General features: G+C 47.6%; 1 protein-coding gene across 1 annotated transcript in view; it reads left to right on the top strand.

Moving 5' to 3' along the window:
- Window positions 1–23,173, top strand: part of EPB41L4B (erythrocyte membrane protein band 4.1 like 4B) — a 126,298-nt gene extending 103,125 nt beyond the window's left edge. The window contains 6 exon segments of the mRNA XM_040631688.1: window positions 5,153–5,330; window positions 7,281–7,358; window positions 13,578–13,694; window positions 16,047–16,115; window positions 19,115–19,260; window positions 20,499–23,173. Of these exon segments, the coding sequence (XP_040487622.1) occupies window positions 5,153–5,330; window positions 7,281–7,358; window positions 13,578–13,694; window positions 16,047–16,115; window positions 19,115–19,260; window positions 20,499–20,568 (658 nt within the window). The 3' untranslated portion in view covers window positions 20,569–23,173.
- Window positions 23,174–25,332: the final 2,159 nt, after the last annotated feature.

Below are 25,332 nucleotides of genomic sequence, written 5' to 3'. Positions count from 1 at the left end.
GTTGGATCTTCTGTGTCTGGGTCTCTTACAAGTTTGCATTCAAAGTGTGGACAAGGGTTGTGGTCTCATCTGAAGGCTCATTCTTGCAGATGGGAACAAGATTTTGTTCTTGTTGGCTGTTTTCTGGAGGTTGTCCTCAGTTCCTAGTCATGTAGACCTCTCCAGCTTTCTCCATCGGAGAAGGCACTCAAGAAGGGCTGGAGAGAACTGTCCCATGGCGAAAGTCACAGCCTTTTGTAACCTAATCACAAATGACATCCCATCACTTTTGCCATATTCTGTTTGTTAGAAGCAAGTCAGTAGGGCCAGCCTACACTCAAGGGTCAGGAATTACACAGGGGCATGGATACCAGGATGGGTAATCATCAGAAGCCATATCAAAAGCTGCCTCCATGGCATAATTGTGCAATGGTAGCATGGTCTGTCAACAGAGCCAAAGCTAATCACTGAGCTGAGTGAGACTTATGGGAGAAGTCCGGTCCCAGAGTATTCCAGAACCACCAGGGCCTGTCCCGTTTTGTTCAGCTTAACGAAAATTACTTGGCAACTGTATACAGAGTTGTTTTAGACTATTCTAGGAAGAACAAAATGACTTTGACAGTTTCCATCTGAGGAGGCACAATTTGTTGGAGGGAGAGACAGATTCCAAATGATTATAATCCAAAGAAGACAAGTAACTGCTGTCAGAAGAGTAGCAGTATTTTAGCAAGAGCAGTAGTGCTAATCACAGTAATAGTTCCCATTTCTTGACCTTGGCTGTGGCACTGTGCCTGGGTGTGTAATTGGCCAGAGGGCTGGGGGGGGATCTTTGCGTGCCATGGGAAGCATGGAGCTCTGGAGTCAGAAAGGCTTCTGTCAGAGTCCTGGCTAGTTTCCTGCTCTAAACTCTTGGGGAAATTACTTTTTTCAGCCTCTCTTTCCTTGTCTGGAAAATGGGTGAGATAATACCTAGCCCTGAGGAATTTGGGAAGGGTTGATGTGACATAATGCAGGTCCAGCCCATAGCAAGGAACATGGCCAGTGGATGAACTAGTTCCCTCTCCTTTCTTTTCAAGGACCTCAGAGCCTCTGAGAAAAGGTCAAGTTTAGGGGATACCCTGAGTGCAAAGTGTAGGCTGGGGAGGGTGACTCTGGATGCATATCTCAAACACCCATCTCGAGCCTGCCGCCCGCAGCTGGGGAAAAGGAAGAGGCAGCCACCTCCCACCTCATTAGCCTTAATAGAAACGCTGGACGGTTAGAGCCGCTGTATTTCCTAGGAAAGCCAAAAATGAGTAATTCAAATAATTAACAGTCCTAATGGTTTCTGGGGGACAAATTAAACCATGAAAAAAAATCTGCTCCCCTGAGGATAAAGCTGCCAGGATTAGACTTTCCTTTTACATCTTGAAACTCCAAATGCTATTATCACCTATTCAGGGTATGGGTATGTAATCATGCTGGAAACAATGACTAATACGTGGCCTAGAAGGAAAGAAAATTTAACTCACTACGGTGGCTCCTTTAAGGAAACCCTTTTTAAACCTCTCCCTTCTCTTGTGTATTTCTTAAGCTGCCCCAAAGTATTTTGCTTCAAAAATCAAAGAAAACAGCATTTTCCCCATTAGTAACAATAGCAAAATTAATGAATGAGGTTTTCCCAGTTTTAAGGTTTTGCCCCGTAAAAATAGTTCTTAAATCTTTGACACCAGTCACCACTTATTTTCTCATCTCTTCCAGTCATAGATATTGATAAGTTAATAAACACAGTGTCAAGGAATACAGATGGAAAAAAACCAGATTTCCCTTTTAAAAAAATATTTCTGCGTTACTGTTTTTGAAATACACACACACACACACACACACACACACACACACACACAGAGTCCTTCTGGCTGTTAGGGTATTCAGGGTTCCTAGGCCAGCCTGATGTGGATTTGGATTTTAGGGTTCCCCACATCACGATGTTCAAGTGCTCTGAGTGCGTTTTCAAATCGATGCTTTTAAGGATATACATAAAAATCTTAGGGCGCCTGGGTAGCGCAGTCGTTAAAGCGTCTGCCTTCGGCTCAGGGCGTGATCCCGGCGTTCCGGGATCAAGTCCCACATCGGGCTCCTCTGCTGGGAGTCTGCTTCTTCCTCTCTCACTCGCTTGCTGTGTTCCCTCTCTCACTGGCTGTCTCTCTGTCACATAAATAAATAAAATCTTTAAAAAAAAAAAAAATCTCAGCCATGTTCTGTCCTGGAAGTAATGACATAGGGAAGAAAGGTGTTTGATACCAGCCAGTGTGTTTAGGCAACGATGAGCTGCTGTATTTCTTCTAGAAATGTAACTTTACTATTTATTTAAACATCGTATAAAAGCCTAAAACTATTCTAAAGAGAAAAATATTCTAAGTCGGAGGAGGAATGATAACCAATTCTCTAGAATCATGCCATCAAAAATAACCTATGTTCACATTGAATGACTATTGCTGTAGACATTTTTCACATATTGTTAAAATGGAAAGAAATCATTTCAAAGAGAAGAATCCAGCTATACATAAAATTGTACTTACTAAATGATGTTTCATGAATTTAACATGAATTTACCTCAGAAACGGAGGTTGAATTGAAAGACGCAATGTAGTTAAGCAGATTATCTCTTTGCCATAAAATCTAAGTTAGGACAAAAGGTTATAAAAACCATCAAGAATTTGGAGTCTTTTTCAATTTTAGGCAGTGTCAGTTGGCTTCCTGCTGTGGAAGATGAGCTAAGCTTTTTTTTTTTTTTTTTAATGGCCTATAATGTTAAACTAAATATGCTTTTAAGGTTATAATTTTCTTTTTTAATGAGGCAGAAAAGAATTTTAACCCCACTCTTCCACTTAACTAGCTATGTGACCTTGAGCAAGTCATGTCACAATTGCCACCGAATAACGTCTGCTTCTCTGAAAAGTGGAGATCGTAATGCCGCAGGGCTGTTGTAAAAATTAAATGGGCTAATGCCTGTGTTACTGAGCTGATTAACTTCATCAGCGTGGATCCACATATGTGGCGTCTCACTAGTTTCCCCACTTATTTATTCCAACCTTACCTGTCCCCTTATTAAGAATAAGTCCTAAATCCTTCTCTTGGGGCTTCTCCATATACAGAAGGATCTGAAATCTCCCGGGATCCTCCACTGTGAGTCTCAGTCTCACCTCAGTTTGTGTACCGTGGCCACGTTTCCCACGAGGCCACGGCCATGAGGAGGCCCCTGTGAGGGACCCTGCTCAGGCCACGCTGGTGCTCCCTGGCCATGGACCTTTTATCTACACCATTGCTCAGCCATCCCTTCTAAAACATAACTCCGGTGCGGGGGTAGCTCTAGGAGTTCCCCATGGAAGTCCTTTAGGAGAAGGGTATCAGGGTCCCTAAGACTACCCTTGAGTTTGATGATTCACTAGAAGGACTCGCAAAACTCAGAAAAGCTGTTTTCTTCACGGTTATGGCTTATTCCAGGGGAAAGATCCAGACAAATCAGCGAAGGAAAAGGCACACAGAGTGGAGTTTAAGAAGACCGGGCACAAGCTTCTGCTTGTTTTGTCCTAGAGGAGTCACGTGGTCCGTGTTTCATTCTTCCAGCCACAAAAACACGTGACAAGATATGTGAAGTCGTGCCAAGCAGGGAAACTCACCTGAGCCCTAGCACCGAGGGTTATTATTGGGGGTCAGTCACATCGTCCTGGAACCACTACCCAGTCTCCAATAACCGCCTCCCAACCCCAAGGTCAAACTGATATAGTGTGGCCCTAAGCTCTAGGCATGCAAAAGCAGGTCTTCGCTATAAGTCACATTGCTAGCATAGACTCTGTGGTATGGCCCAAGGTCAGGTATGCAGTGACACCCTTATCAGGCAGGATATTCCCAGGGCCCAGAGGTTCTCCCGGAAGCTCGTCAGCGGCCAGTGGTTCCTTTGGCACGTGCCGAGTTAGAGCTCCCCAGGCCTACAGGGTTCACCCTGTCCTGCACAGGTGGCAATCTGGTTGTCATTAGGGGATCGGGGACTTGTCTTAATTTCTGCAAGTTTGAGAAGATACTGTCCATATGAAGAATGGGCGATTGATGGCGCTGCTCTGTCCTGTGTCACTGTGCCTTGACATACTTTGCTTCCCCACAAATCCAAGCCCTGTAAACAAACCTAGAATGCCAACCTGGACTTCTCCATCGTGGTGACTTCCTGTCTAGTGTACTTTTCTGCCTGCATCATCCAATTCCACCAGAGAGGTTCTAAGACCAGAGCTACGAGGCCCCCAAATGCATGTGCCCAGCTCCTCCCTGTAGCTAGTTTATCACACCAAAGGAAAGTTGCTGTTAGGCCACGAAAGGCGCCATTATGCTTTTCGCTCAGGGCAGTTGGTTATTAAATGGCTTGGATTTACCCTCCTAAGGGAAGCCACTCCCTTGGCTTCGTGGCATCTCAAAAAATTAAACATAGGACTGCCATGTGACCCAGCAATCCCACCTCCAGTGGAATTCCAAACCAAAAGAAATGAAAGCAGGGTCTCAAACACATTAGTACATCAACAGGTGCATGGATAAGCAAAATATAGTCTATCGATTCAATGGAATATTGTCTAGCCCTAAAAAGAAATGAAATGTTGACATATGATACCACATGGACAGACCTTGGAAACATTACGGTAAGTGAAATAAACCAGATATAGAAGGACATATATTGTATGATTCCACTCATGTGAGATACCTAGACTAGTCAAATTCATCCAGACAGAAAGCGGAACAGCTGTTACCAGGGGCCACAGGGAGAGGGCATTGGGATTTATTGTTCAGTGGAGACAGAGTTGCTGTTGGGGGTGATGAAAACATTTTGGCTGTAGACAGTGAGGATGGGTATACAACATCGTGAATGTGTCGAACGTCACTGAACTGTACACTGACCAACGGAGAAAACGATAAATGTTATGTATACCTTTCCATGATAAAGAAAACGATTTTTTAAATCCCTTGGCAAATGACAGAACATCTAGCCCAAATTGGCTTTGGCAAAAATGTCACTGCATTGGGTCCTGGAAGCTGGGCATCTGGCAGACATCTGTCTGGGGAGCTCCCCCCCCCCCGGCCCTCCCTCCCCTCCCCACAGCCTGTTTATTGCTGTAATGAGCAGAGCTTCATTTGCTTGTAGTAACCGCAGTGATGAAGATGACCTCCCCCCTGACCTGGCCGAGGCCGTAGGAGCGCCCACCGCCGCAGCCGCAAACCCCGCCACGGCCACCTCGCAAGTCTCCGTGCCGCTGGTGTCCCCCAAGGGCCACAAACTCAGCTCGCCTCAGACCTCAGAAGGCAAGGGCCAGCTGTCCCCAGGGGCCAAGGTATGGGGGAAAGCCCCGAAGAGTGGCTGCACTCGCTAGGAAGGCAGCAGAAATTCAGTGCACAGCCTCTCGCGCGTTTAAACTCAGCCGTGCGCTCCTAAAGCAAGGGAAACAGACACCAGGGCAGGGTTTTTCTGTAACTCTCCGCGAAAGATGACCTGTTTATGAGATGCAATGGTATAATAAAGCCCTCGTGCACCGTACTTTAAGAGAAATGGAAGAGATTTTTGAGGGCAATTTGGTTTTAGAATATCATCCCTACGTAATCTATAGTACACTGTAAGTATAGAAAACAAGACATGTTTTCGCCCCATAATGGAAAATTTGGAAGAGTAAAAACATAGAACTGTCCCCATCCCGTGCCTTATATTGGATGGCCCGTATGAATAGTTTGAAAGTGGGGAATATTATTTTATCAGTTTGCAATTTCAGGACATTGCTAGCTATGCAAATGGGCTGTGATAAAGGCCTTACTCAAGACATTTCTCTTGGTTTTCTCTGAGTGACCCTTAGCTGTGATCATTCTACACCGTGAGTGGTCCAAATGCATTCAAACCTATTACTCTACCAGTAGACATCCAGTCAAAGGCTGCCTGGTCTGTGGACCCCACTGAGAAATGGTGGTGGTGTGGGGTAGGAGTCCCGAAGGCAAAACCAGACCCCAGACTCTGCTCCCAGCCAGTCCCTCCACATGCCTTACGGCTGCTTGAAACAAGCAGTTACTCCATAGGCCTTGTTCCTACAAGCCTGCTTCCTTGGCCTAAAAATAGGAATAAGGTGTGCTTTCCTGCCCAGCCTATGGGCCAGCATCAGATCCAGTAGAGGGGACATCTGGCCAAACATGTCGTGATTCCCGGTAGCCTCTAGGTAACAATGGAATGGCCCAGGCCACATCCTGCTTGACCATGGCCAGGCATTTACCAGCTCCCTTCCCAGGATCTTTGGGAATCCCTATGTGGTCCTCAACAGGAGACCCTGCTCAGGCCAGGGACCCCTCAGACTGAGGCTCCCTGCTTTTGGGTCAATCACCTCCTGGTATCTCAACCGGGGTTCCCCTGTCTTGTGCAGAGTCCCTCATACTGCTTTGTTCTGAGTGTGGACACAGGTTCCTAACACCTGTTCTCCACCATGGTTAAAACCAAGCAAAAAAAAAAAAAAAATTATGAAACAAAGGAGAGTTCAGTGGGGATGTGGGTGGCATCCTACCAGAGGCCACAGGGCTCCCTCTCCTGGCCATCTCTCTCCTTAGGGCCCTGTTCGTGCCAAGTTGATGGGGCTTATTTTTTTTTCCCATAAATGGCCTCTTGGCCTTCCATACTGCTAAGACTCCAGGGCAGGAGGGGAAAAAAATGTTTTCCCCAAAGCTGAACATGGTTTTCAGAGATACCTCCTCCCACCATGAAGATCTTCCTCATTATTAAGCAGATGACATTAAAAAAAAAAAATTTTTTTTTTTTGAGTAAACTCCATGCCACACGTAGGGCTTAAACTCATGACCCTGAGATCAAGGATTGCGCGCTCTACCAGCTGAGCCAGCCAGGCGCCCCCTGTGCTCATGAGTTTAGCTCCTTAAGGCCTTGACCCTCTTGATCCAGGATGGAAGCTTTGCTCTCTATATATTCAAAGGACTCTTTGAAGCATTTCCCCCCACCAAAGACCAGTCCAAGAGCACTCAAAGCACTTAAAGGAAGTTGTTTGCACCTTTTAAAAAGGCAGCTCTCTAGCCTACACACTCTNTCTGCCCGTTAAGGTTTCAGAAGACATTTGGGGTTTGGCTTCTATAATTTGCACACTGCTGGGCAAGTGAACCATATGGGGGACTGGCAGGGTCATGGGCTCAGCGGTGGAAGGGAGGGAGGGGGGAGGGAGGAAACTCCGTGTTTTCCGGTGACATTCCCCTAACCGTCCAGAGCCAGCACTAACCAGCAATCTTCTTATGTGCCTTCCTAGAGTCCCTCTGACCGAGGAGGTGCCTTTACCCTGGAGCCAGGCGATCTCCTGATGGACTTCACAGAAGCTACCCCTCTGGTAATCTTCCCATTTTGCTAAAACCAGAAAAGCCACAGACCATAGAAACACCTTGGCAGTGGGACGGATGCACAGAGGTGGGCATTGCTGTCGGGAAGGCTCTTCCTCTTGTCCTGCTCACGGCCTGGAGGCTCAGGGATCAGCCTTCTCTGGGGGTTCAGGCACCTGGGTCCCTTTCCCTCCAAAAGCCCTCCAGGGAGGTGGTGCTCCCTTTCCCCGGAGGGTGGCCGCAGGGGTCCCACCCCGCCTGTATGCTGCTTCCCAAGCCTGTAGGGCTCCTTGGTGCTTGGGTCTTGGCTTCTCGGCTTCCTGGGCTGCTCCCCGCATGCCCACCCATGGGGCATCTTTTGCTGCCGCTTCCAGCAATGTGCTCTGGTCTGAAGTACTGGCTCAAGGCCTCACCCCAGCTTCCCAGGCCCCTCGTGCCCCCCTGTCATCCTCCATCCTCTGCATATAGGTCTCCCCTTAGGATGGTGGTGGTCCTCATGGGACTCCTGTAGGTGAGAAACCCTTTCAGTGGAGAGAGCGCTGGACCGGGAGTCATGCAAGCCAGACTTGGCTCCAATCTCTGCTCCCCTCCTTAGGAGCCTTATCAGGGGATAAAAGATGCCATTGTTCACCATGTCTGCCCCAGAGTGTTCGAATGATCTCATGAGACAGAGAGAACCCTTGAAGAATACAAAAGCACCATAAATGTGTGTGAGATATTATGAACAGTATCAGATGACACAGGCAAACTTGGATGTGCCTTGGGCTGGGCTCAGCCTGATACCCAAGTGTACCTGAGCGTAAATCAGGGTCCACAAGTGTGGAGCGTGACTCAAAATGTGAACCAAGTCAAAACCTCCCTCCTGAGAGCTCAGTACACACCTGGCTGTGTGTGAGGCTCTGGCAGTGGGCAAGGCAGCTAGAGGCTGGAGGGGAGTCGGGTGGATAAAGGGCGGGCACGACAGGACAGCCGTGCAGAAGATGCTCGGGGAGAAGCCCCAAGTGGGAGTCATTCAGGCCTGGCTCCTGGAGGAGCAGGTGGTGGATAGGAGGGTTTCCAGAAGGCTTTTTCAAGAGGGGACGAATGAGGCAAAATACTGTCTGGGCTTTAGGAATGATCACTGTCCCTGCTCCAGCTGGCACAAGGCAATCATTTGTAATTTATACAGTTGTGCTTCTCCTCTGGGGCGTTGGGACAGTCTGAGAGCTTCAAGTCAGCATGTTTGGGTAACAGCAGAGAACTGACAGTGGGTGAGACAGCTTACTCCAGGAACCTTCAGAGTTACTCTCTTCCCATGTTGGAGAAAATGCAGCCAAGTTATTGACGGCCTTCTTCTTAGACAAATTGCCAAGACAGGGTAAACCAGAAGCAGGGCCTTCCCTCATCCCCTCGCCATCCTTTTGCTCAGATGAGGAAGCTGAGTCACAAAGTGGGGTAACCACACAGGGACCGAGCTATTCCAAGCCCAAGTGTTCTCGCTCCTTCTCTGGTGCCCTTTGCATCATCAGATTGGGCTGAATCTGGCATCTGGATTTCAGAAACTTGACGCTTTGAAGCAGAGCAATGCCTGGAAGGAGGGCTGTGTTTAACACACTCCCCAGACTGAGAAAGCAGAACAAGGGATGTGGAGGACGAGACAGCAAGTTAAGCAGCCTGGGCCTGGCGCTCCATCAGTATCCCAACTGAGTATCCCAGCTGAGGCCTTACACCCGAGGAGGGCCACGCGTGGGGGCTGGAAGCCAGGGCCGCAGTCTGAGGGCATCAATCTAGCTGGAGGGCAGCAAACCCCAAAGGGACCTGAGAACCTCTAGGTCACAACCTGAGGGCCTATGAAGGCAGAAAGGGGAGAAAGCTAAGTTCCTAGGCCCACGTTGAAGAAAACATGCCAGGCAGGAATAGAAGCCAGTGGGAGAAGATCTGTCTCTGAGTTAGGCTCTTGAGAAACTTCCAGACTGCTGAAGCATGTTGCCATTAATGCCATTTGAGAGTCTACAGAAACTGTTACTGTTGTGAGACCCAGTGCCTAACCCTGTCTGGGGCCACTGAGAAAAAGAAGGCTTCATAGTACTAGGGTTTTGAAGTATGGGTAGGAGTTTGCCAGGTGGAGCAAACGGACCAAAGCATTCTACGGAGGGTACAGCATGAGCAAAATACTGCGTATTTATTAAAGGTTCTGGCAGATCTGAGAAACTCGGGTTAGTTTGCCAAAAAAATATTTCATGGCTCTGACAGGAGTGATAGGATTCCCTTAAAAACCATCGTGTTGCAGGTCCAGCTGGTAGATTTCATTGCCCCATCTTTATCTTTTCTTTGAACGTAATGGTCTGAGATTAGAAAGGGAGCAGCATCTGCCAGGGACCCAGAGGTCTCCTGACCGGAAGTCTGCAGTGAATACGTGTTCTCAGGGTGAAGCATCCTTTGTCTCGCTTGTGTGGGTTTGAGGTGTGAGTGCGTGTCCAGGCCGCATGTTCGCACAGAAGGTATGCTGGAGGGCTGGTATTTTGATGACAGCCCACTCCATTTGGGCCTTTCTTGGCATCACTGGCTTGGACCAAAATTTCACTCAAGTCCTGTCTCCACCAGCGCCGAAGGGTCCTCGAGAGGAAGGGGAACTCCAGCAGCCTGCTTCTCCTGTCTGGTCCTCTTCCCTCCATTTCCTCCATCTGCTCCGCCCAGCATCATAGAAATAGAAGCAGTGGTCCTCTCTGTTCTTGTTGGGAAGAGGGTGGGGTGCGGTGTCTCTGCCCCCGAGGACAGTGGAGGAGAGACTGGATTTAGGGTCTGGGACTAGATGAGACTCCTAAAGCCACAGCACCACCGCGGTTCCTTGGGCCAGAGCTAGAAGGACCACAGAGAGAGGGCTGGGACCAGATTCTCTTGCCTTCATTCAACAGCGTTCTACCAAGGCCTTATCGGTGCTAGTTTAACCCTTACGACTCCAGCCCTGATGATCCAGTCTCTGTGTGGAGTGGTTTTCAAAGAAGCAGAGTCCAAACAACTGAGAATAATAGCATTTCTGTCTTTAACTGGCATCTCTCAAAAAGCATTCAAAATTACCACCTCCCTGGTAACACTTCTCAAATCTCATTTTGCTTCCTTCTTAATTCTCTTGCACCCTGCACGACTCCAAGGATTTTCATCCTCAAACTCTCCAAAAAAACATCTTTCCAGTGTCACTCTTGCAACACTTTTTCCTCCTTTTTCCATATCTTTTCTTCTCCCATCCCCAACTCTTTTATTATGTAGCTCAATTTGGCAATAGAATCGCTACAGCCTGGGGAGCTTGTGGCTTCCCAGGTTGGAATCCGCATCACAGACCTGCCAATCGGACTGGAGTTTCTGGCCAGGATGGGGCGCGAGGGTGGGGAGGGAAGAAGGCAAGTGAGTGAAGACCGCACCACTGTCCCTTTGGTATTCTCTTTTGGAAGGAGAGTGTGGGCTCCCACACGGGGGTGCTGATGTTAACAGACTGGAGGGAGGGGACATTGACATATCAGTCAAGTCCCCCACTCCAGGTCTGTGGCGGCAGCTTCCCTCCCCAGGTGACATACCCCACAAACACCTATGTCTTCTGTGTTCCTGATGCTTTCTTTTTAGGGCTTGTCCCTCCGCGATCCCCAATCCCCGATCCCCGTGCTGCAGGAACTACTCACCCAGCTGCAAAGCAGAAGCGCTTAGGACCCAGGTCTGCTCTGGGCCAGAGACTATTAGTCTAGAGTTCATGTGCCAGGGAGGAGACTGGACTGGCCTGGCCAGACCAGGGTTGTGTAGGGTAAAAAACAGGCCTGGCTTGGCTGTCAGAAGAACTGGTTTTCCATCTATCTCAATAACTTAGTTTTTATTTTTGAGCCTTGTTCTATCAGGAGGGCTGAAGCCTGATCCCAAGTGAAATCAGGGTGCCTCTTCCATCTTCCTGGGGATTCACCCATCTTCTCCAGGGCACAGGAAGATGGAGGGAAGTCTCTTTAGTTTGTGATGTCATCTGTTTGCTGGTACATCCGGGGCACTCCCTGCTTCCCTCATGCCCCTTTTGGGTGGGTGGAAGTCACTGTCCTGCTGGGATAAGGATCTCAATCTGCTGGACATGCCACGCAGCCATTCTTTCTGCCCGGGGGCCTCTGCCTTCCCAGCTCTAGCTGAGCAGAGGGACACTAGTCCCGCTCTGCTCTTTAATCCCTGTGCCCTAGCCTCAGCCCTGGGAGGCAGGGCACAGGCCCCTCTGCTCAGTACTTCCTAATGTCTACCCCTCCTCACTTTGCCTCTGACTTTTCTCTCCAGCCCTCAAACTGGCAACCTCTTTTCTTATCTGGATGACGAAGAAGCTTTCACATTTCTATCTTCATTTGTCTATGCCAAAAATCTTTCTCTTCTCCAAGGAGTCAGATTTTAAACCTCAAAAGCCAAGTAGCTTAGAAGAACCTAGCTGCCTGAATGTGGAAAGAAGCCAAGGAGGAGAGGAAATGCCAGGAGAAAAAAATAAAATGGTATTTCAAAATAGTATCCAATTACACGTGTTATCTTATTTCCTGTCATTTACTAACAGATGCATGTTTAGAAGGGTCATAAATGCTGTGGGATGGATCGACCTTTCTTTACCGTAGAAGCCCAATGCTAGGCAAAGCCTTAAGTCATTCGCCATAACCTTCAGCTAAGACACTAGTGGCTGGTGCCCATTTTGGCATCTAGGCAGTATGTCCATATTTGTTGGTCATTTACGCCAGCTTTTATTTTCTTCAGAAAGCACACAGGAGTGCCAGCTTATCTGCAGAGGCTAAGGCCCTGTGGCCTGGGGTCCCTGGTGTGGTTGGTTCTGCCTGGGGCAGTGCTGAGAAGTGAGGGGGTGGGGGAGCAGGCTGGAGCCCACTTCAGTCAGGTCTCGAATGCCATCTCGTGGAGGGTAGGATTCGCCCCGAGGACAGGAGAGAGCAGTAGAGGGACTCTCAGTAGGCTGCTAAAACGGGACGGCAGGTGGTGCATGCGGACTTGAAGTTTCTGAAGAATGGATGCAGAACCAGTTGACACGAGGGTCGAGAACCATGGATTTAGACTTTGCAGAGGCCATTTTTCAGCATCTCCAAATCTGAGTAGTAAAGCAAGGTGGTCGCCAAGACTGTTGGAGATTCTGGCGGTAAAAGCCCTTTGGAAATGGTCCAGGACCCCATAATGGTAAAGAGGTCAGCGTCAGATCAGTTTGGAGTCAGAAAAGACTCCTGAATGGTCTCGCTAGTGTTGTAGTGAAACTTGCCCTGAGGCTCTGCTTCCTTCATTACGGCGGGATGTTACCGACTAGTTAAGGAAGCTCTCTTGAACTAAAAAAGATGTGTGTATTTACTGTCTGGAGTGAATGGTTCCTCCTGGCAACCCACACTAATCCTGTCAGTGGCCCCCTCTCCTAGCCTCAGAGCCTCCTCTCTCCACCATCCTCATCCTCACCAGGACAAGCTGCTGGACCTCTGCTGGTGCATGGCACTCTTTAGGGCCGGGGTGGGGAACCCAGCACCCCGAGCGATGTGGCATTTTCTCACAATGCTTGATATCTTCCAGCTACAGCAACAGGGTACCTTGGCGGCGACCCAAGGTGTCACGGCCTGGGCCAGGGGGATGGGTTGGGGGGGGGGGGAGCAGGGCCAGTATGTTTTCTGAACACAGATAACAGAAAGCCATGCAGAGTAAATCCGTAAGCCCATGTTCCTCCTTGCTGAGAGATGTCTTTCCTGGAGCACTCTTTCGGACATCTGCTGACCTGTACACCCTGATGGGAGCCCTTATTAGCAGAGGGCAGGAGGCCACTAGGCGTGGACGGCCAGCACGCTCAAGCGTGTGGCCTCTCCTCACATTGCCCCCGTGGCTAGCGTCACTCATTCATCACGGCTCTCTTTCTGGCGTGGCCCCGGAAGCTGCTGTCAGGCCCGCGCAGTCGGTCCACAGATGGCCCCTGCCTGCCAACCCCGAGAATGGGGTTTCGATGGGTTGTTCTGCTCAGATAGTGAGAAGACAGATGAGAGCCAGAGAGGAGGAGAGAAGGTGGGGAGAGGAGGGAGGAGGGGGGCCTAGAAGCCAGCTGGCCGAAGGCTAGAAGCAGGCTGGGGCGAGGCTGGCTCCAGAGCAGGCTGGAGTTGACAGATCCTTCTTGCACTGTGCTATCTTTCTCTCCTCCCTTCCCTTCTCTCCTCTGCCTCCTCCCCCTCTCTCCTCTGCCTCCTCCCCTTCTCTCCTCTCCTCGTGAGCAGGCAGAGCCCGCCAGCGCCCCCCACTGTGCCCACTCTCGCTGTTCTCCTCCACTCTCTCCCCCCATGAAGGAAGAGACCACTGGAGTTTGCATGCACCCTCCAATCAAAACGAGGCTGGTAGGTACCCTGGCAGGGAGAGGGGCCTGGCCAGGAGAGGTGAGGCGGGCAGGGGCCACCAGGTGGCCACCCCGCTGGTGTGCGTGACCTTCTATGAGGGCCTGGCTCACAGGTGCTCTGTCTCCAGGACGGATATGTAGTTTGGCCAAATGAGGTTGCACAGGCTGCTGTCCTGCTCTGTGTCTCTAGATCTCAAGAACCAGGAAGAGTTTGTTCTCCTAAAGCTTGGATGAGCATAGATGCTTTTCCCAGAAAGGAAAAAGAAAATATTAGTTGCATTTCTATTGAAAATAAAAACTTTTTTCACTTGTCTTTTCCTGCTATGTTTCAAGATAACAGGATGAGTGTTACATAACAGCCTGAAAAGAATCACCTGTAGTCCCAACCTAGCACAATTTTTTTCATTTTTGCATGTGTCCGTCTAATATTTATTTGTATTCATTCATAATTTTACAAAGTGAAATCATAGTATCCATATCGTCTCCTGTTTTTCTCTTTCCACTGAGTGTTCGATTGTTTCTATCTTGTTCTTGTTACTACAACGTATGTGACTGTTTACCTTCCATCCAGTGCGTGGCCTCCCATTTACCTAACCCACTCTTCCGGCAGGATGCAGGCTTGGTTCCCAGCGTGTCACTATGCGAGGGAACACAGATAGCTTTTGTGTCAGGTATTTTATTTTCTTAGGCTAGACCCTGCTGGTTTCAATATTGTGACTTTGGCTCTGCTCCCTTTCTAAAGTGGTTATACCAAGTGACAGCAGCAACGGAAGAGTGACTACGCCTTGCCACAGCCGAGCAGCACAGAGTGTAACTGTTGGGGTAGATTTTTGTCTTATTTAGAAAAGACACAGTATAATTCATGGAAGCTGCCGATGTTCACATGTCTTTAATAGCAGTAATAAACCTCTGTTCCCTTTTACCTCACGATGGTCTGAGAGTCTTATCTGATTGTGACCTTTCACTTTGCTCTTGGTCTCGGCGCACACGCCGAACCACCAGGCCATGGGCGGAGAAGGCACCATGGGCTTCCCCTGGGTCCTCTCACTGTATCGCAGGCAGCCGCTATCAGCAATCTGACCTGGCACCTGAGTCTTAAGGCACTTGGGGGCCCGTTCTGGGAATTTTGAGATGTTTGAAGAGGCCAGAGAGAATTTGGGGCAGGGGAGCAGGCGTGGACTGGGCATCTCCGTGCACATCGCAGAGACACGGTCATTCTCAGATTGGCTGAGAACTACTCCACCCATTCAGAAAAGCCTCGGCAGATTTGGGTCTGTTCAGATGTGCTCTTGCTCACCCCTACCTTAACCCCTGTTAGAGTGACTCAAGAGCATCAAATAACTACTCCAGGGTCCACAGACAAGCCCCGCGGAGAGACGAGAGCAGCTGCCCACGGGCAGCGGTGGCCTCAGTGTCCAGGCTGCAGCCCTCTGGTGACAGGTGGCAGAGTGCGCATTCCCCAGAAGGTGGGCGCGCAGTTTCTGTGCCCTGAGGGCCGCAGGCAAAGCTAGTACCAGAGTTGTTGGGCCCCTGGAGCTGCTGGCGGTCCTCTAGGCTGGTATAAAGAAATAAGCATACTCCACATTTCTCAAGGCCTCCGGGAGGCCAAAGACAAAGTAACCAAAGAGAAAGAAATGGAAGCAAAGGCTCTTTTCGGCCCCCCACCACGACCTGACCTGTGCAGTAGCCACCCCTAGCACTGGGCCGTCTGATCATGGTGCCTTATATCCCCAAGGCCGCAGTGGCAGGATTCTCACATGCTTACGGGGGCTTCCCCAAGGTCGTCTTCTGTGGCCCACGATTTACAGGGAGTCCAATAACTAAAGGGAATAGACAGGAAATACTTCCTGGCCTAATCAGTGCAAGCCTCCTGGTACTGTGTCCACCGTCGCAGACTGTGTCCCAGGATGTGGCCTGTCAGCAGCCTCTAGTCCTTTCCCCACAGCCATGGGGAAGCGGGCAGCAGCCACCCAGGCAGCTCTGGCTGCCTCATTACACACCCTGACCATGGCCTTGAATGGATCAGGCCATACATAGGGCCCGGCATGCCTAGGAGGCCCACACAGCCTCCAGGGAAAGGTGTTCCAGGGCGAGGCAAGCATGGGGTGCCCTACAAACATGGGACCGCAGCCTGTCACCCAGCCTGCTGGGTCCCGGCCCTACAACACAAGGATTGGTGCAGATATGACCACTGGCCAAGAGTCCTCAGGGACCTTCTGTTTCCCTATACAAACAATGAGGGCTCTGCGCGTGTTCCCCTGAAACTTTCAGTTCAGTTTTAAAAGTGCACTACCAAAAATTTCAAAACTTTGTTTTCATGTAAGTAACCCTCTCGTCTCTCTCTTTTTTGAAGATAAAAACTTTCCCGGCTGATACAGTGACCCCATTTCCTGATGCTTTCAATTCAGGGCCACAGTTCACCGTAAGTAGATTCAGAAAACAGGTCTGTGTTTTAAAATGTTGTTCCCGTGCCGCATGCTTTTCTGTGGCATGCTAGATGGCAATGTCAGCAGCTTTTTTTTTCTTTTTTCTTTTTTTAAGATTTATTTATTTTGGGGCACCTGGGTGGCTTAGTCGGTTAAGCATCTGCCTTCGGCTCAGGTCATGATCCCAGGGTCCTGGGATCCAATCCCACGTCAGGCTCCCTGCTCTTCAGGGAGCCTGCTTCTCCCTCTCCCTCTGCCTACCACTTCCCCTGCTTGTGCTCTCTCCTTCTGTCAAATAAATAAAATCTTAAAAAATATATATTTATTTATTTTGAGGGGTGCCTGGGTGGCTCAGTCAGTTTGGCATCTGCCTCCAGCTCAGGTCATGATCCCAGGGTCCTGGGATCTAGCCCCACATCAGTCTCCCTGCTCAGTGGAAAACCTGCTTCTTCCTCTCCCTCTTCCCTCCCACCCCTTCTTGTGTGGCTCGCTCTCTCTCAAATAAATAAAATCTTTAAAAAAAGATTGATTTTGAGAGAAAGTGAGAGCAAGAGGTGGGGGAGGGAGACTCTCAAGCAGACTCTGCACTGAACCTGGAGCCCGACACAGGGCTCGCTCCCAGGAGCCCCGAGATCGTGACCCGAGTCATCATGAAGAGTCGAACCCTCCACCCTCTGAGCCACCCAGGTGCCCCGACAGCTTCTTTTAATCAGGTGAACTCTGCTCTGAAGTGACATTTAGTACATTTAATGTCACACAACTACTCCCTCTAGCTCCGAAGCATTTTTCTCATCCCCAAAGGAAATCTCGTTCCCATGAAGCAATCGCTCCCATTTCCCCCCTCCCGCCAGCCCCTGGCTCCCGCCGATCTGCTTTCTGTCTCTGTGGATTTCCCTAGTGTGGCTATTTCAGATAAATGGAATCGTAGACTACATGACCTTTGTGCCTGGCTTCTATCACGGGGCCTCATGCTTTTGAGGCTCGTGTGTCTGGTAGGGTGTACCAGTATTTCGTTCTTTCTACGGTGGCATAATGTTCCATTGCATATGTATACCCCAATTTGTTGATCCATTCATTCCCTGGGGGGTATTTGGGTTGTTTCTACCTTCTGGCTGTTGTGAATAGTGCTGCCGTGAACATGTGTGTGCATGTATTTGTTTGAGTTCTGGTCTCCACTTTGGGGTTCGGTGTACATCTTGATGATGGTGTGATCTTAGGTAGTCGCTTTGCCAGTCCTGGCACCCGTCTCCTCTTATTTGAGTGGGAACGGTAATATGAGTATCTTCCTTGTATCCGGCGAAGGCGAGGATCAAAAGGGCTCAAGGAGTTGGCAGAACTTTACCAACCGCAGAATGTCCCGCAAGTGTCAAGTGTGGTGGCTGTTTCTCGAGGGCCGGCAAGGCAGAGGGGTGTGATCAATGAGAGCAGGGAGTCATGACAACCCACTTCAAGTCCCCACCTCCCTTTGTGTCACCGGACCGCTGATTAAAGCTCTGCAAAATGTCGACATATTCTTAAACATTTAAATGCTGTACTTTCCTCATCTGCAAAATGGGCGCATTTGATGCTGTTCAGGCTTCTTTTCAGCTGCAAGTCTTTCCTTTCATTGAAAGCTTCTGCAGAACTCGCTGGATGAGTGGCTGCAGGGAGCAAAGTGGGGAGTCTGGGATCACCTCTTCCTTTGCCTCACCCTCTCCTCTTCCCAGGGATCAGAGTTTGTAGTCCCTAGAACTGAGTGAGGTGGGCTCTGGGAGGCCTAGGGTAACCAAAAGTGCCGTCTGGCGAGCTGGGTGATGGTACTGCCTGAGGCGGCTCTAGCCACGTGGACAGAGAGGGAGGAAGCAGTGGCTGGTGCAGCCTTCAGAGGTTGAGCAGAGGTAGGAAGGTGTCCAGCAGTCCAGGCAGAGGCAAAAACAGGTTCCTAGAATAATACATTTCTAAGGTCATGAGCTGCTTCCGGCACCTGCCTTGGAAGAACCAGAGGGCAGAGACACGGGCTGGGCCGGGGCACTCATCCTGGCCCTGCGGTTTCACTGGGCACAGCTCCCCTTCCCTCAGCTGACCCATGGCGGGCACTCTGGCCTCCTGCCCAGGCTTGGCAGTGCTACGAGACACCCAGGGAAGCCTTCCTGAAAAGCTGGGGGCCAAGATGGAGCAGGAAGCCAGTGTCAGAAACCACACTGGGACTTTTAAGAACTGGGCAAGAGTATCTCAAGGGCAGCAATTTTACCAAGTTTCAAGATAATACAGATGCCGCCAGCCTGGGGACCATACTTTGGGAAGCACTGAGATAGTGGTGAAAAACACCAATTACGGGGTCTGTTAATACTGGTCCTAAATACTAGTTCTTAATACTTACTGTGTGACCTTGGCAAAATTACTTAACCTCTCTGAACCTTTTCTTTTTCATAAAATCAGTTCTAAGATATGCATTTTTTTCACCTTTTAAATCTCTGAAATCAGGGGCGCCTGGGTGGCTCAGTCAGTTAAGCATCTGCCTTTCGGCTCAGGTCATGATCCCAGGGTCCTGGGATCTGGCTCCCTGCTCAGTGGGGAGCCTGCTTCTCTCTCTCCCTCTGCCTACTTGTGCTCTCTCTTTCTCTCTGTCAAATAAATAAATAAATAAAATCTTTCAAAAAATTAAAAAAAATAAATCTCTGAAATCAGAACATTCATTACATGAGTGGGTGTGACAAGGTTTGAATGGCCACATTTTTCTTTCTCTGTGGCACATGCAAAAATGGTGGATCTAACAATGGATGGTGTCAAACGCGAGGAAATATGACCTCTACCTTAAGGATTGTCAAGAGGTAATACATGTAAAGTGCTTCGCATAGTGCCTGGCACAAAATAAAATCATTTAATAAGTGGTAATTGATTTTAGCTATTATTAAAAAAATAACAGGAACTGCATGGAAAGGCTTAGGGAGTCTCTGACAGTGTGAAAATGGAACCCAAATTGAGATTGATTTCCTCTTTTCTGTTTCCTCTCCAGGCGGACTTTAGAGACAGTAAATTACCATGCTGTCCTGGCCAGTCTTCCCCACTGATTCCAGCAGTGACCCTGAGGCCTTTGACAGAGACCATGTCCACAGTGCAGACCATCTACACCACCCGGAAGCCTGTCTCTCTGGCGGCCAGGTGAGTGAGACCAGCAGGGACCGGTAGGGGCTCTGGTGACAGGGAAAGTGGGCGTGGGCTCTAGTTTCATTGCGTCTGTGACATCTATTTGTTTATTTTTCCATTCATTTATTCTGTACATATTTATTGAAATGTCTACAAAGGCTAGAGAGTATTCTAGGCCCTAGCGATGTACAATAAATAAAACAGAAATCCTACCTTTACGGAGTTTACCATTTAGTGTCGGGGGAGAGGAGACAGATATTAAATAAATGAGTGTGAATGTGTGTGTGTGTGGGCGGGGGGAGAGAGAGAGAGAGAGAAGGGAGAGAGGATGAGAGAGAGAGAGATGATGACAAGCTAGGGAGGAAAATGAAACCAAGAAGGGCAGGGGGCATGCAGGGCGGGCCTCATTGAGGTGGCTTGTAAGCAGAAACCCAAAGCAGGAAGTGCAGATATTTGAGGAAATGGTATCCTCATCAGAGGAACAGCCAGTTCTAAGACCTCTGAGATGGAGCACGGCCGGAATGGTTAAGGAAGGGTAAGGGGGCCAGCGTAGCCAGAGCGGGATGAATGACAGGACAAGAGCCCCCGTGAAGTTGGAGGTTGGGGCCAGATTGTACTTGTTGGCCACAGAAGAAACTGATTTCTACCCTGTATGAGATTACTGAAAAACTTGGTTTGTGCTTTAGATGTGTGTGTGTGTGTGTGTGTGTGTGTGTGTGTGTCCATGCATGCGTGTGTGCGCGTGCACATAAACAATGGAGACAGATCCCATAGTTAGGCAATGGGGCCTGAGGGCCAAGAAGTCAGAGGCAACCCTCAAAACAGCCAATTTTATTTCATACAATTTTTTTTATTAAAATACGGGGGAGAGGGGACTCTGGGAGAAAGTGCATTTGAAACCTATTGACAGCACGACCTAAAGAAATCTAGCCCCCGGACATCTTGCCCGCTCATTCAGAAGACCTTTACTGAGAGGCTGCTGGGTACCAGGTCCTACACTTAGCTCTGGGGCTTCAGAGATGAATGACATATATGGCCAGTCTGCTGGGGACCAGTGCCTTGAGGAACTCTCAGTCTGGGGGGAGACCCAGTAGGCAGCTAGACAATTTCAGGTCGTTGTAACGCTAGCAAAGGTCGGGGGTCCTTAAGGAGCCTGAAAGGGAAAGTCAAGAACCAAGGTCAGGAAAGAAGACAGGGAGGTGACACTGTTCTTGACCTTTTTTAGTGGAATCTCATTATTTTGTCTTCTTCAGTGCAGAGACGCTCCGACAGGAACTGGAGAGAGAGAAAATGATGAAAAGACTGTTGATGACCGAACTGTGAAATTCTCCCCTTGTTGCCTGGAGGATGGCATGGTGCCTTCTGTCCGTTTTCTTTCTTCGGGCTTTGTGTGCTCGCGCCAGCACAACACACAGATGTGTGCTCTGTTCACCCAGGTCTCTGTGGTTGGTTCAGGTCAGCTTCTGGCTTGACTTTGATGGGAGAAGTTATTTTCTGTCTCCTGAGTATTAGAGTTTTTCTGCTACTCAATCTAGTTGGGACGGGATTTGGGAAGCCTAGGAGAAGAAAGAAGGGGAGATGGGATTCCCTTTTTAGTACTACCTGTGTGTCCTATATTAATAACCACAGGGGTTAATATGGCACGGAATCCTTTGCTATCAGTCTCAACCATGATTTTGTATGATTGAAACTTGCACCAAGCTTCGACTGTTTGTTAAAGAATCATTTTTAATGAGAGACTAATTCTTTACTGCTGGTTTTTCATTTACACTGGTAATTATACAGATCTTATAAAGTCGTTCACACTCATTTTTATTCAGACATGAATCGATGAACTAAAACAAGAAAGTTGTGATCACCAGGACTGAAGTGCACCAGTGAAATCTGAAATACACTTTAAATTATGGATTCATGGGATATGATATTATTTGGGATAAACAGAATTTTTCATTGAACCCAAAGTAGGAAATTAGAGCTGAAATTGTCTAAAAATCCTTACAAGGATAAGATGATTCAATATCAGGATTTATTTGGATGCTCCGTAAAGGAAAATTATTTCTGAAGTTGATTAATTCTTGTCCTGTTGATAGAACCTTGACCAGATGACACTTTGTTCTCTTTTTATATAGTTTAAAGAAATGTGTTTTTAAATTTTTATTATGCACTTGAACAACTTTGCAGGAATATAGGCACCCCCCTCACCACAGACCAGCTCTCTCAATTGTTTCCCGAGCTCTCAGTGAATATGCACACATTTTTTCATAGCTGTGATCAGTGAGTACGTACTCTTTGGTTGTACTTCTCCACCTCACACATATCTTCCCTTTTCAACACAGATCCTGCTCTCACCAATTTCAATGTCTGTATATCCATGTAACATGGTTAACCTCACTCCTCCCTATTAGATATTTGAGTTATTTCCAATTTTTCACTCTTATAAATAGTGCTGCTATGAATGTCTTTGTAAAAAAAAAAAAAATGCTCCTTCCTTTGGATTCTTCCCTTGGGAATATCTCCAAAGAGGGATTACAAGGTCAAAGAGCATGAACTATTTTATAGCTCTTGTTTCATATTGCCAGACTGCTTTCTAGAAAGATCCAATCTCTGGGTTGGAAGGACCTTACAGGTCGTTAGTTCAATTCCCCTATTCCCTCTGAATGCTTGAATCCCTCTACAATTTATGATGCCACCAGCAATGTATAAGCATTATTTCTACTTACCAGTAGTTCTGCCAGTATTGGGTTTTGCCATTTTAATTTATTTTTGCTAGTTTAATAGGTGTGTATAGTTGTTCTTGAAAGGTTGTTCTATTTCATTAATTGCTAGCAAGGCTGAGCACTTTTCCGTGTGATGATTTACTAGCTGTATTTCCTTCTATGTAGAATGTCCATCCATTTCTTACGACCACTTGTTAAGTGTAATCGATCTTGTATATTTGTATCAGAACTGTATTTTTATGTTGTATTGTATAGTTTGCTCTCCTGTCCCTATCCTTAAAACTGAATGGTGCCAATAATTTGATACTAATGATTATAAAAAAAAATGTAATGCCTCATTTACTAGCATTGTTGTAAGATGAGGTATGTAAGCAAATATTCAGAGAACAGAGGATTAACCCTTTAAGTGCTGAATCTTTAAAATTTTCATATTTTTTTGAGGGAAATCTTTCTAAAATGCGTTACGCACTTCCCTGCCTTAGGAAACAGTACACTGGAGAGTATTTAACCTTTTCTTGATGAGTCATGGTCATCATTATGAACATCAGCCCCTTTTGTACCTTGGTGTGGTGCGGTGATGTCATCAGGAGCTATCAAAATACACAGGGCTTGGCTTTGCCTTTCACGGACTATTGTGCTGTTCTCACTGATGAATTGTACTGCTTTCTGCTCTATTGGTGAAGCCATCTGGGGCATTTGTGGTGTTTGGGACTTTTTACTCCCATACTAGATGACCCCTGGCTATACTTTTAAAACAGCTTTACCTGTTCTTTATCTCGTGCACACGATCCAAAATGTGTCCCTGTACAAGTCGGGGGAGCTCTCTGTGTCTGGGGTTGTAACCTCTTGCCAATCCAGCACCCTCCTCCTAACCTGCTTTCTGAGTCTTCTGCTCTTCACCTCCTGCTCTCCGACGGAAACCTCCACGGCAGAACGGAAGTTTTCTTGGAGAAGCCAGGGAACCAAGTAAGACATATGTGTCAGGTGTGCTTTGCTTCTGAGGAGGGTTGCATGGGCTTTGGGGACGCTCTTTTCAGGAGGCTCTGAGCCTCCTGCTTTTTCCCCCCACATCCCCCTGGGTTCACAGATGTTCAGAAGTTGATGTCACTGGAAGTCTGATCCCAACAAGTTGGCTGTTACTGTATATGAAAACCCAGTACCTTTGGCAGCTCAGCTCTAACCAGTAAAATCAAGAGGATTCCATTGTTTCAGCAGTTGTCCTGATTATTTGCCTACTTAAATGTATGACGGGCGCTCGGCATGGTGACCTGAGGACATGATATCGTGTTGGGTGGATTCATGGGGACAAAAATAAATGGATAGAATTGCTTTACCTTTTTAATATACTTAACACAAAACAACAGCATCATACAGTCACACGACACATACCTTATGTTTAGGGGTCGGGGGGTGGGGCACGCTTATTGACATAATCATGCCAGAATAAGAGCTCTGAACCATGGACCACAGTCTCCTGGTGGGCATGGGGAGGGTAGGGAGGGGTACTACGAGGGGCCTGGGAATCCTGCAATTCACGGGTTTGTGGATCACAGGCTGCAGAGAAGATCCTTATGTTTGAAGAGTTTAGAAACTAGGTCCTAAAGCATTCTGAAGATCCCATCTGAATGCACCCCAAATTTTGTATTCCCAAAATATCACAGGAATATTCTGAGATCTGTATCTTTCTTTCATCACCTCAGTTTTTTTAAAACTTGAAATTCACCATATCAACCATTTTCAAGTGTGCATTTGGTGGCGTTTTTTTGTATGTTCCCAATGTTATGCAAACATCACCACTCTCTAATTCCAGAACATCTCCATCGTTACAAAAAGAAACTCCCTATCTACAGTCACTACCAATTCTCCCCTCTCCCTACCTCCTAGCAACCACTAATTTATTTTCTGTCTCTGGATTTCTGTCTAAGGATTTGCCTAATCTGGACATTTCATATCAATGGAATCATACAATATGTGGTCCTTGGTGACTGGCTTCTTTCACTTACCATAGTGTTTTCAAGGCTCACCCACGTTGTAACATGTGTCAATACTTAATTCCTTTAATGGGTGAATAATACACACCATTGTATGGCTATACCACATTTTATCTGTTTATCAGTTGATAGTAGGGTTGCTTTCACCTTTTGGTTCTTATGAATAATATAAACATTCATATACAAGTTTCTGTATGAACATATGTTTTCAACTCTCTTCAGTATATAACTGAGATTGGAATATAGCGGGATCATATGGCAACCAAAAAAAAGAAAGAAATCACATATACTAGGCAGTCAGAAGAATGGGTATGTCTGTAACTGGTCAGAAACTGTAATGTAGCACTGATTTGGGGGAGTTTTTATAACAAAAGTTATTTTAGAGAAATGGTTTTGATAAGAAGAGACAATGAAGGTGCTGCCTTTCTTTTAAAAATGAAAATGAAATGAAACTCCGGTGCATTTCCAAGTTCTTGTTTGAATAGCTGGCTCTTGTTCAGTCAGCAGTCTCTCAATGTTCAGGAAAAGTGCTTCCCCAGAAAACGTGCACTATCGAGAAAACCACAGCATTGGTTAGCTGCTCAGTGAATTCACATCACTAGGGAGCAGAGGATCTCTGCAAAACCCGGGATGTAACAGGGGAATATGTGCTGAGAGTGGGAACAGGTCTCCCTCCAGGGCTCCAGTCTTACAAGAAAACACAAAGAGGGCCACCTGGCTGGCTCAGTTGGTGGAGCGTGCAACTCTTGATCTCGGGATTGTGAGTTCAAGCCCCACACTGGATGTAGAGATTACTTGAAAATAAAATCGAAAAAGAAAAAGAAAAAGAAAGAAAGAAAGAAAACACAAAGAATAAGAAAATCCTAAAAGGCAATTTAAGTGAATGGGAGAAAACATCATGGAAGGAAGAGCCAAGTCAGTAGAGAATTGAGAAGCAGAGTAGTTTCCAAGGCCCTCATGAGACATGCAGAGTGAGTGATGACAGTTATGCGGATACTCCCTAGAAAAAAAAAATCCATGCATCACATGTTCCAGCACTTTCATAAGGTCCTCACACCACCCCTGCAGCCCATCTATGGTCCCCTTTGAGTCCATGGACCCCAGGTTCTGAAGAGTTGAAATCCACAGATTACCTGCAAGATTCATTTTAGGCTGTGGTTACAAGCCCACCTCCAACACCACCCCCAGCATCCCCTACAAAAAAAAAAAGCCCACGCGGTTTTTTATCAGACCAATTTACTAGAAGAATGACCTGGTTTTCATTTGCCTTCTATCTGGCACGATCACTGTTAATTATAGTAATTAAAATGAAGGGAATAAAAAAGAAAGTGAAAGATAACAGCTTGGATTCTAAAACCGGAGACTCAGTACTGAAATCA

This window comes from Ursus maritimus, unplaced genomic scaffold (assembly GCF_017311325.1).
Source record: "Ursus maritimus isolate PB19 unplaced genomic scaffold, ASM1731132v1 scaffold_17, whole genome shotgun sequence".
Taxonomy (NCBI): domain Eukaryota; kingdom Metazoa; phylum Chordata; class Mammalia; order Carnivora; family Ursidae; genus Ursus; species Ursus maritimus.
Note: the sequence above shows the minus strand (reverse complement) of the source record. Positions and strands in the feature narration are given on the sequence as shown.